The sequence below is a fragment of the Oryzias latipes genome, chromosome 6, assembly GCF_053564925.1.
Source record: "Oryzias latipes strain Hd-rR chromosome 6, Olatipes_Hd-rR_3.1".
In the NCBI taxonomy this organism is placed as follows: domain Eukaryota; kingdom Metazoa; phylum Chordata; class Actinopteri; order Beloniformes; family Adrianichthyidae; genus Oryzias; species Oryzias latipes.
The window spans coordinates 18,431,560-18,446,507 of NC_136242.1; the positions used below are offsets into that span (position 1 = coordinate 18,431,560).

Consider the following 14,948-nt stretch of genomic DNA (forward strand, 5'->3'; position numbering starts at 1 on the left):
ATTTGTATCAGGAAGGGCATCCAGCGTAAATCTGCCAAACTACCTGTGTGAGAAGTTGATTCAATGTGGCGACCCCTGAAGGGATGTGCTGAAAGGTGCGCAACAATTTAAATTCATGAAAAGTAAAAATGGAATACCACTTTCCACTTTTGTTGATCAGTTATACCATAACTACGGTTGCCCTGAAGTGGAAATCACATTAACAAATCACCCGACCCAAAAAACTTTTTAAAGACTGTAACGACAATTGAAAAACCAAAATGAATAAATAAAAACCAACATTACATTTGAGAAAACAAAACAAAATTCCAGTAATCAAACTGTAAAAAACAAAACAAAAGTTTTCAGTTGAAATGATAGACAAACGTTGTCATCCAATCAGTCATGTCCCATAGTATCTACCTTTTACGGTTTCTTTTTGAGTTTTGTTTTTCAACATTTCATTTTCATTTTTGTTACTTACTTTTGCCTTCTGAAAATTTTTTTCTTCTTTTTTTTTTTGGAAACTGGAAGAGGTAGGTACTATGGGATATCTCTGATTAGTCCATCGGTAGACGTTGATGTCTGCAGCCAGGTCCTCTTGTAATTTCTCCATCTGACTTTTTTCTGACACATACTGCCAATAAGTTTTGTTATTGAACAAATTTACTTTTTGTAATGACTTACAATAGCAATGTTTGCGACTATTAATGTTGAGTTGAACATATAAAAACAACGTTTTTAGTTATTAAAGTCAAACTTATTTGGGTTAACAGAAATGATGAAAGTTGTCAGTTTAATACTATAATTTTGTTTCCTGAATGTAGGCACCCGATTTAAGTTAAATATGCTGTAATACAATATGGTTGTTGGTATGCACCTTATTTAAATGTTATGTCCCTGTTGCTTTATTGAAAAGTTTATAAAGGAAAGTTGTGCATAGAGAGAAATAGTTAGGGACATTGCAAATTTTTAATTTTCATAATTTTAAGACTACAATTTGCAGTCATGCTGCCGATTTTTACTGCCCAAAAAATATTTAGACAAACACATTAGAGCACACTAATGTTTTTTTTAATAAGAAGATTTTACTCATTTAGGATATTGTGAAAAAGAACACAAAGTCCTTTTTATTTACATTGTACACACAGAGATCCAAAAATGTCTGAAAAATTGTTATATCCAAATTTACCCAAACAATTTGAGTAAAATTTAAGCAATTTACATAAAAAAAGCAAGTAAAAATGCACCTACAATAAATAAACCCAGAAGAGAAGACTGAGATAATTTGAAAATATAAAAACAGATTTGATGGGGCTTAGTGATTTCAGTGGGACCAAAGACATCATTTGGTTTCAGTGATGAAACTGATGGAGATAGAAATTCCTGAGCACGTCCTCACTGAACTGGTATGTGAGTTTCTTTTTCACTTTTTTAATCTCGCCGGTTTTACCATAATTCCTAAGAGCTCGAGCCATTTTTTGGTAGGTCATCTTCTTGCGATTACCTTTCTGCAAACCCCAATGCGTTGCCAGAGCTTCTTTATGCTTTGTGGAAAACTGAAAAATCCCCTTGTCCTGGTCCACCCACCAGATACTGTCACTCATGAGTCCGTTTTTAAGCAGGTCCAGGAGGAACTGATACAGGCGGATCTTTCTTTTATCTGGAATTTAAAAAATGTTGTTCTTTATAAGTAGATGTAGGCAGTTTCAGAAAGTTTAATGTCAGCAGAAGTGTCACCCACTTGTATCTTTCCTGAAAGAAGTTTGGTGGTGGTCGTCATATTCATCCTCCCCCTCTGAAACCTCCAGTGGGGGGCTGATTGCTCTCTGATGCTCCTCTGAGTAGTAATGCCCAGGTGATGCTGCGGGTAGGTACTGGTAGGACAGGGACGGGGTGTAATACGGAATCTTTAGGGGAAATTCAAAGCATGCCATAACTTTTTTTTGTTTTGCAGTCATTGGCATTTTGACATTTTTGCTTTAAATCTGACAAGTTTCTAAAAGAGGAAGTTGTTCTGCCAAAAAAAGGTTTCTGTGCTTTGCAAAAGCAGCAGCAGCTCATGAGATGGAAAACCTTTTCGTAAATTCCCTGCATGTCTGTCTTCATCATGGACAGTGTTTGAAAAACAAAAAAAAAGAAACGGTCTAACACAAGAGGCCTTCGGCTCATATTTTTTTTCTCAGCTGCTGGACAGGACCAGTATAAAATAAACAGAAATTAGGGATTCAGAAACTAAATGCTTGGACATTTTCCCTTTAGCTGTAGATTCTGTAAATAATAAAATAAATAGCATTTTACTATTTGATTAAAGAGAAAGAAGAACATGTTTTCATTTCTTATTAAACATTTATTTTGCAAAACCCCACATTTGTCTCTTGATTTCTGGGAAGAAATAACTTGGCACTAAAGAATTTAGTTATTTGTGGCCTGTCCAGAAGCAAATCAGTCTCATTTGAAGCAAAATAGCTGGCTTTAGTAAATGTTTTACACCAGTAACGGGTATTACTACTCCCATAGCAATGTAATCACAGCTGTCCTAGTTGTAATACCTATTTAGGCTTTTAAAAAAATAAATGTTAGAAATTAGAATAGGTTTTTTCTCGGCACATTCAGTATCAGAGACTTTAGTCTATTCCTATTGCACCTTGGGGGTCTTTACATGGACTTACTTGCGTTGACAGAGAAAGAGGAGCGATTGGAGGGTCCAGGTGAAGGTGCAGAGGCTCACTGCCGTAGCGGAAGGGTTGTATCAGTTGTTGGGGAGGCACGGCCTGCAGCTCTGTCAGGTGATTCACGGGGGAATTTTCAAAGTCTGACGGCGGAATCCGTTCAGAGGAAAAGCTCCATCTGTGATCTGAAGAGTGAGATGCCTCTAAGCTGTGGAAGAATATCTGAGCTTTTTTTTTTTTAAACAAGGTAAATCCAATCTTTTACCTTCATATATCTCACCAACTCCACCAAGATAGGGGTACAGGTCCACAGGGGGCCGGTAATTCTCAGAGTCATTTGAAATGATTTCCTCTGATGCCTGCTGGAATGAAAAAATTAGGCTGCTTCTGTTTATCATGTACAATTTTTTGTGTAAAATTCACAACTAAATTTGTCTTTCAGACATAAATAAATAATAATGTGTAATAGATACAGATAAGGTCAGTTGGCATATGTTATGTTAAGGGTTGTAAATACTTCAAATCTAACAAATCAGATAACTGAAAAACTCTTCGTGACCCAAAGTCCCAACAAAGTTAACTACAATTCAAAAAACCACACACATCTTTATCAAACACCACAGTCTTCATTCATGAGCCAAAATCTGATACATTGAAACCTATAACTACTTACAGATGTTATGATAAAGCTTTCCATCATGTAAACAAGCTAGCATCAGACTCTCCGCTTCTGAAGCTTGTGATGAAAGTTAACTTTTCCCTGTTGCTTCACTGAGAACAGCGCAACGTCGACTTCAACAGACAAATGGGAACTGAAAGTGAGACATAAGCTAAACTGGACCTCATACAACCAACATTTCTATCATTCAATATGTCCAGCCAACATGTTAGGCTAGTTCCACATTTACATGCATTTCCTGTATTTTCAGTAAGGATGGTGCAAGGTTTTTCTGTTTTTTGTTCTTCCAGTAACCCTGTTGGAAGTGTCAAAACAGTGGAAGGATGATTTTTTTTTCATCTATAGTGCATCCTTCATGTATTATTCATCAACAGCTACAGTGAAGTATGTTCACTTTAACAAAGACAAAGGCGTAAAACCTAAAAAAAAAGTTTTACTTCTTTGTTTTTTGTATCAATCTTGGTCTCCAGAGTTTTAAAAATAAACATCATCAAGCTATAGCTGATTCTTTTTTTAATCCTTCTGTCACAATGCCTTTTACTGTGACAGATTTACATAGAATTTTTTAGAGGGGCTGAAACCAAAAGTGAAGTTTGGAATAGTTCTTGTTCCCTTTTTACTATTCAATAGAGGAAGTTCTGACCATGAGAATGAAACTATGAAAACATGGCTGAAGTGGTCAAAGTGCCAGAGTCTTTGTTAGTTTCAGCAGAAATGTTTAGAGCTTGTCTACAAATGCAGGAATATGGAAAGCAAAGGTGGTGTTTGAAAGGTAAAAGTTCTGTGACATGAGTAGTGGTTAAAATAAGTGAACGTGAGTGATCCATTAAAAGTCAAAGACTTTGTCAACAAATATATAAAGGGCTGTGAATCTAAAACAAATATCAGAAAAACTTTGAATGAGTGGTTAGTTTATCTGGCAAATTGGGTAAAAAAAGAAAGAAAATGAGAGTTTTTTTAGTTTTAGAGGTAGTAAATGAGTACGGTAAATACATTTTAGTAAAATTGTAAACATTTTGGGACTATTATGATTTTTATGTTTTTGTTTTACATGAAACATTTCAAAACGTTCTTTGACCTTATGGTATAAAGCAGATGTTAGCCATAGACAATGATGCAAAAAATATATTTTAACTGGGAATGCTTTCATTGGTTTATGAAACTTTCATTTTGATGTTTTTTAACATGATCTTGTAGCATTTTTGTCATGTTGGAGAATATATGTAAAGAAAATTAAGCTTAAACTGCATTTCTGAGTATTTCTTTATTCAAATAGTTGTAACTTTTGAGCAGATGAAAAAAAACACTGTTGAAAATACCATTGTGTTACATAGAAGCTTCAATGGCAACCCACAAGCTTCTTGCTCTGCTCCATTATGATGCATCCACTTGCAGACAAATAGATCCATGTTTGTCTGCATTTTCCTCGTCTAAACTGGTATCTGACTCTAAACTGTACAGCTGGATAGCTCCAATAGTACTCGAGATTTCTGATGCACCAGTAATGTTAGGTTGGGGGTCTGTGGGGCTGTGAGCTAGAAGGAGAAAGTGTACATAGATGGACAATGGGAGGTGGGGGTATCCACATAATCATGATAAATAGACCACTGGGAATGCTTTTACAATAGATCAAAAGATGATCACAGTGGGACTTTAAAATCAGTGAAAACAGTAGCGCATTAACTTGTAAAGATATCTATAAACGGAAGCTCAGATCTATAGAAAACATTACAAATAATTTGATCATCTATTTTGGCTTAATGATAATTACAAGAATTACAGAAAATAATTATAGATTGTGATTATTTTTTGCAATAAAAAAATACCATCTGTTGTTTGTGACAGCTACAAAGTTTTTATAAACAAATCTGGTCAAATGGTTTAACCCGACCTGCATAATCTAAAGGGATGGACATTTTTTTATTCAGCCTTGGAGGCTCTGTGCTGTTCATTCATTCATTCTCTATTCCGTTTTGTCCCTTTCGGGGTCACGGGGCTGCTGGAGCCTAACCCGGCCACTTGTGGGCGAAGGCGGGGGGGGTCGCCCTGGACAGGTCGCCAGTCTGTCGCAGGGTAGAATGTCCACAATCACACAGCCATTCACTCTCACACTCACACCTATGGACAATTTATAGTTGCCAATTCACCTATGAAGCATGTTTTTTTGGACGGTGGGAGGAAGCCAGAGATCCTGGAGAGAACCCACGCATGCACAGGGAGAACATGCAAACTCCTCACAGAAAGGCCCCCCATCGATGTTATGTTTTTCATGTCCCCCAGCTGGGACTCGAACCAGGGGCCTTCTTGCTGTGAGGCAACTCAGACTCACACTCAGCAAAAATGGAAAAATATTCAATTATTCTTTAAAAACATTAGTGTCATCAGAGGCTCATCAAACAAAAGATGAATCAACACAAAGTTAAACAATAATAACATCTTATTGTCCATAAGTGTGAATGTGAGTGTGTATGGGTTTGTGACTGTGGCCCTGTGACAGACTGGCGACCCGTCCAGGATGCCCCCAGCCTTTGCTCGCAAGTGGCCGGGATAGAGTACGGCAGTCCTGTGACCACGAAATGAAACAAATGGATTAGAAATGAATGAATATCTCATTGTCTTGACATAGCAGTTGCTAAACTATAAAGTGAGCATTCATTATATCAGGATTTGATGTTTTCTATTGTTCAACCAGCTGCCCATTTGTTGCTATAAAATCTGAGGTGTTTGAAAAGTAAGATTTTTAAATTTCTCTTTTAAACTGTGCAGTAAACTAGACAAGTCTGTTTTTTTTTTAAATCTCTGCCAAAATGGAAATGTGCCAGTGCTGTATGATGGTTCTTCTCGATTATATAAACAGTGAAGAGTGAAGGCCGCTGAGCTTTTCATGGTCTATATGATGGCTGTTTCACAACAGCTGTTTTGGTTCAAAGGATGGTCCATTTAAAGATTGAGGGTGGATACTTTTTTCCTACTTACTGGGCAAACTCGGTGCAGTCAGTGCTTTCCAACATATGCTCTGTCTCCATCTGCTGGAAAGAAATGGAGAAGTGAGCAGGATTTGGGCTGCAGGCTCACAGATGCATAAAGGAGACAACCAAAATAGCTCAGTGAAGCCACAACTGATCATTGTTCCAAAATGTATTTTTTCTTTAGAGATGGCAGACATATGAGAAAAAATGAAGGCTTTGCGGATGCGCTCGCTTGTCAGATTTCCACGTATTGTTGAATTTCTTCCCCACCGACACTGACAGCAACAACCAGGAGTGGAGTCCCGCTGTCCTGTGGATTTATTTATCCGGGCGCCGAGGCGAGAAATACGCATGGAACATGGCCGCTATGAGGACTTTAACCGTGGCAGGTCTGTTTTTGGCTTTTTTCGCGTTGGGCTTGATCGCCGTGGCGATCAGCACCGACAACTGGTACGAGACGGACGCCAGGCGGCACCGGGAGCGTTGCAAGAATTATTCCAACAAAAGGAACGACCCGGGCTACATTTACATCTCTAACCTGCCCCTTCGCATGCTGCCGAAGGAGGAGCACGTCGACAGGAAGGGCTCCGGGGTCCGAGGGGAGATGCTGCTGCGGGCAAAGAGGCACTTCTTGCCTCCTGCCCCGGCCATGGAGTCGCTCTGCAGTCGGCATTTCAACTCCACCATCACGGGACTGTGGAGAAAGTGCCACCGAGAGGGCTTCGACCTGGAGACGGAGGACTTGATTTTCAAAGGTTTTGCTCGCCGTGTTTATTCCTTATTATTATTTTTTGTGCACGTGCATGTTTGCGTGTTCTGTGTTGATGGATACTTTGTGTACAAATGCGCTATCCAAGGTGCTGATGCTGCGCACAAGCCCCGAAGGCCTGCACCCAGCACAACGGAGTACAGTTACAACGCAATCGACGTGCTGTGCGTGTGCATGTTATGTGTGCGTGTTTTCCACTGCACAAAAGGCCAGGCTGTGGAAACAGAAACATCGAGATGTCTGTAGTCTACAAAGGTGTGGGTGGATGGATGGGTGGGTGTTTTTTTGTGTGGAGGGGGTGGGGACAGTTCTGTGGTATCCTTCTCATCCCTGTGCTGATACCAGACATCCTCTTGTTTACATCCACAGGATTGGTTCCGCGCTGCACACCAATAAAATACTACTACTCATCATCAGCGCTCCCCAGACATCTGCCAATCAATCTGATCAACACCATCAGGCAGGATGAGTGGCACGCGCTCCGTGAGTTCCCAACATGTTTTTTTTCCCCCTGATAAATGAAATAAATGTGGCCACAAATCCGTGTTGGTGCTGTGATCTTTGCAGACCTCCAGCGGATGACTGCCAGCTTCATTGGCATGGCGGTATCCATCATCCTGTTTGGGTGGATTATAGGCGTGTTGGGCTGCTGTCAAGAGCATGATCTGATGCAGTATGTGGCTGGACTCCTCTTCCTCATGGGAGGTAGGTGACACTTTAGTAAAGACGGTTGCTCTGAGTCTCCACAGAGGGGCAGTATGGAGGAGATGAAATTGGGTTGCTCAGGCCTGACCTGTGTGTTTTTTCCCCTTGCACTCCATTAGGGACCTGCTGCATCATCTCCCTCTGCACATGTGTGGCCAGGATCAACTTTGAATTGTCCCGCAATCCTCGCTACATGTTTGGAATACCAGAGGACATCAGTCATGGGTATGGCTGGTCCATGTTTTGTGCGTGGGGCGGACTGGGCCTGACATTGCTGGCCGGCTTCCTGTGCACATTGGCTCCTTCCCTATACCCTCCCCAGACACCCATAGTGCACAAACCAAGGCAGGAGAACGGCTGTGTGTGATAGGACACATTAACCAGACGCCTTGCCTCATCCTGAAACAGTGATGGGCCCTGTTCTGGAGACATTTTATTCCAGGGTCTTGGACGTGAAAACGCCTACTTTCACACGCGGAGAAAGCACAGGACAGCTCCCACTCACATGAACATGGGGGATTATTTGACTTAATTTTGGTCCCTTTGGTGCTTTGTGCATCTTTAAGAATGAACAGAGTGTCATTGCTTGAGATCCAGAAGGAGGACACAACAATTTCTTCCTGTAGAATTGGCTGGTTCAGGAAGAAAAAAAACACAAACAGCGGATAAATAGCACAACTTTGAAATAAACTTTACTGAAGATAGAAAATATGGATGTGTATCATCACCTTTCAAAGGGCAACTGTGTATCATTATTTAAAGCAAAGTATGTAAATGTAATTTTTGAGTTCTATGTATGCACATGCATTGTGTCTAAATATGAGCATTGAGAACCAAAATGTACTTGAAAAAATGTTTTCTTGTTCTTGAGAATCCCATCAACATGTGTATGAAGAATAAAACAGCCATGCAACTGAAGTTTTTACAAGTGAGACGCTCACAGACATTCAACGTTTTGTGGAGTCCGGATTTTTACAGCCATCTAAAACGGGCTGAAGACGTGCTACTTCAAAGAGAGCGGTCTGCAGGCATGTTTTATGCAACCATGTCTAAGCTCTTAAGAGGGCAAACATCAGTGGCCAGAAACAAACAGAAATGTATCAAATTTAAATACTTAAAAAAATAAATAACTGATGTACTTCTGCAGTCAATCGAAATGCAAAAAAGTCTCATTTTAAACACACGAAAAGCAGAACAACAACACAAATCTGAAATCCTCAGCATTTGTACATAATAAAACATAGACGAAGCGGATTCAATAAAGTTTTTTCCCTTTCTTTTCTTGTCATCGGGAAAAAAAATTACAGGAATTGAAATACAAAGAAAAGCAATCAAAGAATTTACTTGATGGACACACTAATTTTCTGGCAGAGTTTAATTTATAACATGTCTGCTGTATCCTCAGTTCTTGATTTAGAAAAACAATTCCAGTACACTAAATTAAATTGGGCAGCACATTTTTAGACAACTTGAAAAGTTTTCACTTTAATGATTTACGTATAAATGAAAAAAATAAATTATTTCTTTGAGCACAATGAATGAAAGTCTCATGTTGTCACGTGTGTATATATATGTTTTTATGCAAGAAATTGAAGTCTAGTGGTATAGTACCATCTGGTCATACTTGAGTTATGTGTTGAATGAGAAAAATTGCTTCATACTAATTAGTATGTCAGTTCACTTTATTAAAATGTCAATTAATATCACAGATAGTTTAACTACTGCACAGACTTAGTCAGAATTTGAGCTGAAAGGTGGCTAAATGTCACGCCTGGTAGGCACAGTGTGCATAATAACGCTCACCATGAAGTGATAACAGTAGACTACTGCTGCAAATACAACCAAAAACACTTACTAAGATCATTTGTATATGATGCATTGCCAGTAGAATCCCTCAGTGTTAAATCATTTTTTATCAGGGTGGTAAAATATGAAGCATATCAACATATCAAACAAGTAAAACTTCAAACATTTTAGATCTTTTTTAGAAAAAAAATCCAACAGAAATGACCAACATTTGCTGCTGTTCTCAGTTCTATTTTGTTGTGTTCTTCTTTAAATTGTGGGCAAAGGATCAAAAATACTCAATACTCAGATAGACAAAAAATTTGTTATCCAAATATTTACTCAAGTATTTGTAAGAAAGAAACTAGCAAACAAAAGAACTACGGTAAATTACTAAAAACGCCAAAAATCCGAGAATCAGGCAAACAAACCAGTATTTTCAGATATTGAAATGTAATTTCAAATGACTTGAACAAAAAGGAAATTCTTGTTTACACTCATTTTGGAAACAATAATGTGTCAAAATAAAATAGAGATGTAAAATACTGGATTTTTTATCTAAAAGTTTCAAGCACATATCCTCCTAAAGTGGGCAGCCATGGTGCAGCAGTATAAGGCAGTCGACCAATCATTGTAACATTGCAGGTTCGATTCCCGCCTTGCACACCCATGTGTCAAAGTGTCCTTAGGCAAGACACTTAACCCAACCTTGCCTCTGGTGGCAGGTTGGCACCAGTGTTCGGCAGCAGAGCCACCACCAGTGTGTGAATATATGTGTGTGACTGGGTGAATTGGTCGGTGACTGTAAAGCACTTTGGGCCTTGTAGGTAGAAAAGCACTATATAAGTATATACCATTTAAAGTGACAATGTATGTCAGGACACCTTTTTAGGACTTGGTTCAAAACTTAATGGAGATATTAAATCATATATACTTTTCTTGAAGGGACGCTGCTTTGTTTATTATTGGTTTCTAGTTAAAGCTGAATTTGTGGTCTCAGAGGCAAAAATCTTAAAATTGGCCAAAGTTAGCTTAGTTACAGTACCTGGCTTACATGAAAAACAATGGATACTTCAAATATTCTGACTGACCTCTTGAAGCAGACTTTTTAATTAATCAATAATAAAGAAATAATAAAAGCAGAATGTATTAATTGATTCATAAATTCTTATTGCTCACTCAGCCTCAACATTTTGTCTGTCTGCTTTTAAAAAAAAAATTTTCATGACGTCTCCAGATATTCATCAAAAGACAGATTTTTGCGACCATATTTCATTTTATCCATCAAAAAGTATTTACAAGAATGGTTGTCATCAAAATTTCCTGTGTTTTTAATAGAATACTTTTAGAAAAGTGTATGAGGGCTTGTTGGAATTTGAATAATTTACTCCACCAATGCACATTTATAATTATGCAGCCTCCTTCTCTCTAACAGTAACCCTACAGACGTGCTGTTTGGGGACTTTTAACTCTGTTCTGAGGGTCAGAGCAGCCTCAAGTCAACGTTAACCTACATTCCTGACCTTTTATTGTTTACCCTCAAAATGAGGAGAACAGACTTCGCAAATGTGTGGTTAGTGCTCAGGATTCTGGAGCCAGATGTGAATAATCAGCATAAAAATCAACATATTTCTGATTTCTGAATAGATATTGGGGAAAAAAATGAGTGGAGGAGTGAGGAACCGTGCGACCCGCTCAGCTTTTACTTTCACTGCGGAAACTTTCAGCAGATCTTTTAATTAAATCTTGTGAGCCCTGTGCAGTGCCCCTGGAAAGTAAGAGCAGCACAGACATATAGGGTTTCCTTGCACACAGAGCTCCTGCAGCGTTGGGTTTTTTGACGTGCCTGGTCTGTCCTATGAGCTACAGAGAGCTGCTTTAAAAGGGTGGGGGGTCCTCCAGGGGAAGCTGGACTGTGAGGAAAACCAGACAGAGGAAATCACACCCAGTTGTGCCCGTAGAAACCCATCTGGCTCCCTCAAATTTGCAAACACTTTATCTCTCTTAAGAAAAAAACAAGCGTGTGTTGCTGCTACTTTGTGTTTTTTCTTTTTCTTTTTTTGGACATAAACTGAGAAAACTTGGGTAGGCATTGAGAAACAACGCTTCAGGGCAGAGCAAATGAAAACATTTTTTGTTCATAAAGGGTTGGCCTATAACTAAAAGGCAGACAAGAAACACTTGGATAAAGAACAAAGCAAGGTGTTTATGCTGCAATAATGAGTCAATCAGATCCAGCTTTGCAGGCTGTGACAGATAAAGATAATGGTGACAGTGGCTGCCTTTGAACAAACAGATGTCTTCCAGATGGCAGTAGAAGGTAGAGAGACATGCTGCAGATGCCCACATGTCTCAGCTGAGGGCCAACTCTACATGACCTGTGGGAACAAATGCATTTGGAACGATAATGTTTCATCCGTTTGACAGAAAAGGGAAAATTTGTGAAGCATATTTATTTGGTGAGCTGTTAACAGCGTAATCACAACATACAGAATGAATGTTTTCTGGACGCCAGCCAAAAAAAAAACACTTAAAAACATTAAAAAATCAATCCCTTTTTGGTTATTTTTTTTTAGTCTTTTGGAGCAGACCTGTTTGAAGACATAATTTATGCTTATATTGCTTTTAACCCTCTGACTTGGAAGGCGGTGCTGATAGTTTGCCGGAGTTCCCTTCAGTCAGCTCCAAGGTTTGGGAGCCAGCAAAGATCAAAATATTTAAAAATAATAATATAAACTTAGATATTTATGAACATTCCAGTTTCTAATGAGCTGGAGGGTCCTCTGGCACATCCTTCTAGGAGTCCACAGTTAGGAACTCTGTCTTCAGGCGGCTCAGCCTGGTTCCATGGCTGCGGATGATGAGGGACAGCAGCTCGTGTCTGTCTCGGAGTCCCAGGGAGATGTCGGTGGTTTCTCTCAGCGCGCCTCTGATGTCGCTCACTTGTTGCACCACGTATCCGTTCAACTGCTGCTCCTCTCTCAGCTCCGTCTCCTGGCTCTGCTTGAACTTCACCTCCAGCTCTAGCAGAGACTTGTCCACGCTGGAGAAGGCCTCGCTGATCTGGGAGATCTCCCGCTGGAGGAACTTCCCGTAGCTGTCCTCTCCGTCCAGGTCGTGCGCCACGGTGCGCCCGATGCTCTCCAGCAGCCGCGCCGCGTCCTCCGCCTGCAGTTTGCTGATGACGAAGTCGTCCCGCACCGCGGCGTCGCTCCCCTCCTCCGCGTGCCCGCACGGATAAACGTCTGAGAATTTAAACAACATCTGGCACTGCTCCGGATCCACCGTCTCTTCATAATCTCCGTCCGGGACAAAGAAGTGATGGAACGTGCCGTTGGAGATCTCCGGCTGCAGGGGCCCGGTGTACACCGCTGAGCCAAACGGCATGAGTGTGATGAGCAGCAGTAGAATGGGAACCATCATGCACCCCCTCACCCTCTTTGGTGAGCTGCATCTGATCTGGACTGACCGCCGGATACAGCGTGGAGTTTTCATTCTGACTCAGGTTACAGAGCCCTACGTCACCTAAAAGGCACAGATTAGGGGCCCCGTGGCCCCTGCTGATGTAAACTCAAGATGCTGTGTTTTATTCAAATCATTTATATTTGTGCATAAGTTGTTTCTGAGATCACAATTTATGCAAAAATACTTTACTAGAACCACATTTCCAACTCTACCTGTTTGTGTAAAAGTGGTTCCCATGTCTAATCTTACTTATTTGGCTAATAATCAGTTATGTAGTGTATTTTTTTTTTTTTTGCTGTTCATATGGAAATATGTTTGTCTCCTTTTTTTTGGCATACTTTTTAGTGTGTTGCTCACATGAGCATTTTGAGTTCAGCCCTAAAAAAAAGTCAGTATTTAATGTGCTGCTGTTTGAGCCTGGGGTTCATTTTTGTTGGAAACATTGCTGGAAGGTTAAACAAGGATAAAGTCATTCTAATACTATATTGAAATGTGGCAGCAGGAAAAAATTCTGACCATCAGGACTGATATGAAGGTGTCCTGGAGTATTTGGTGTTGTTGTAAGAAACAAGTTTTGGGGCTGTTTTTGCTATTTCTTACATGCCATCAAGCTTTAAAAGTGAGTTTAGAGGCCCATCAGACAGTGTTTATGTTCTCCAGCTCTGAAAGCGAGCCTGTAAAATTGTTTCAGTGATGGACAAGTCTGGACAAAACTCATCTGATGGAATGTAGATCTAAAAAACATTTATTTTCCTTGTTGGTGGTTGTGTGTATCTGTTCTATGTCCAATAGAATGAAGTGTTTGCCTAAAAATTTGCTCTTTATCAGTGTTTTCTTTTTTTAATTTGTTTATTGATACTTGACGCAGCAACTTGATGCTTTGAAAAGCTTGGTGAAAAGTTGAAAAACATTCATTTAAATTAAAGTTTATTTATGTCACACTAAAAATGCATAAAAATACAAAATTTTAAATTCAATTCAAAGGGAAGCTAATTAAAACCTGGTTATGAAGACTGATATAAAGTAATGCCATGAGTTTGCTGGTTCTAAACTGTTGCACTTCCCCAAAGGGTGGTCTCGAGCTGTCGTCATGGGAGCAATCAGAAGAAGACCTGGAGTGACACAGGACAGACCATGTTCTCTTTTTAATCCATCAATTCATAGACCATACACTGTCTGGAGCTGCAGACACACAGTCATGTTTTTGTAATCATCCAACACAGATGGGTAAGGGAAAGAACAGAAATATATAAAATATATATAATTTGGAAAAAAGCATTTTTATTAAACCTAAAGGAATATTTAAATTAAGAAAAATGAGAGACAATATTCTATCCACAAGAGCTGCTGACCTGTTACTGACCTCTGCTGAGATCAAGAAGCAAATCAGAGCAGCGGGATGAAACCAGGGCTTATAGGCTTTGTCAGTGAAACGTCTGCATTCCAGAGAAGGATAACAAAGAAAAAACAAGGAAACCAAGCACATTTCAACATTTTTAATGTAACTTCAAGAAAACAATTATAAAATCTAAGCAGAAATATTCTTAATATAAAGAAGCTAAACCAAAGCACCTTAAAAATAAGAAAAAGGAGTTGCTACTCAATATTTTCTTTGGCTCCATCAGTTCCTCAGTAATCTTATGCACTTTGGAAGTTAAGTGCATCTGTCTGCTGTTTGATGCTGAGCAAGCATTGTACAGCAGTTGAACTTAAACAGCAAATCTGCAGGCAACGAAGCAAAAACAATTAGGAAAATACTAAAAGGGCTCTGCAGGGTTGCGAAAAAACTGCAGACAGTGGTGAAAAGTTCACACACAGCCATCTTGTTTGATATATTGTTAACATGAAATGTTTATTATCCCAGTCCGGAAAAGTATTTCCCTCCACATAATAAACATGTCTAAAAATATTTTTTACAGATGATT

General features: G+C 39.4%; 3 protein-coding genes across 5 annotated transcripts; 1 reads left to right on the forward strand and 2 right to left on the reverse strand.

The window, feature by feature from the left end:
• Positions 1-1,031: 1,031 nt before the first annotated feature.
• On the reverse strand, positions 1,032-3,465 carry spi1a (Spi-1 proto-oncogene a). Of its 3 annotated transcripts, none has more exons than XM_004069961.5 (5): positions 3,325-3,465; positions 2,917-3,010; positions 2,652-2,836; positions 1,724-1,889; positions 1,032-1,642 (listed from the first exon to the last, which is right to left on the reverse strand). In XM_004069961.5, exons 1-5 carry the CDS (start codon positions 3,349-3,351, stop codon positions 1,335-1,337), a joined length of 780 nt encoding a protein of 259 aa, XP_004070009.1. In that variant the 5' UTR covers positions 3,352-3,465; the 3' UTR covers positions 1,032-1,334. The 3 variants fall into 3 exon arrangements, with proteins under 3 accessions (XP_004070009.1, XP_011474331.1, XP_011474332.1); XM_011476029.4 differs by having other exon boundaries at positions 2,917-3,013; XM_011476030.4 differs by having other exon boundaries at positions 1,724-1,856; positions 2,917-3,013; positions 3,325-3,455.
• A 2,883-nt stretch (positions 3,466-6,348) lies between these two features.
• On the forward strand, positions 6,349-8,691 carry tmem276a (transmembrane protein 276a). Its single transcript, XM_004069577.5, has 4 exons — positions 6,349-7,054; positions 7,438-7,551; positions 7,636-7,773; positions 7,893-8,691. Exons 1-4 carry the CDS (start codon positions 6,658-6,660, stop codon positions 8,138-8,140), a joined length of 897 nt encoding a protein of 298 aa, XP_004069625.1. The 5' UTR covers positions 6,349-6,657; the 3' UTR covers positions 8,141-8,691.
• A 3,305-nt stretch (positions 8,692-11,996) lies between these two features.
• Positions 11,997-13,830, reverse strand: fibina (fin bud initiation factor a). Its single transcript, XM_004069578.5, has one exon. It carries the CDS (start codon positions 13,051-13,053, stop codon positions 12,355-12,357), a length of 699 nt encoding a protein of 232 aa, XP_004069626.1. The 5' UTR covers positions 13,054-13,830; the 3' UTR covers positions 11,997-12,354.
• Positions 13,831-14,948: the final 1,118 nt, after the last annotated feature.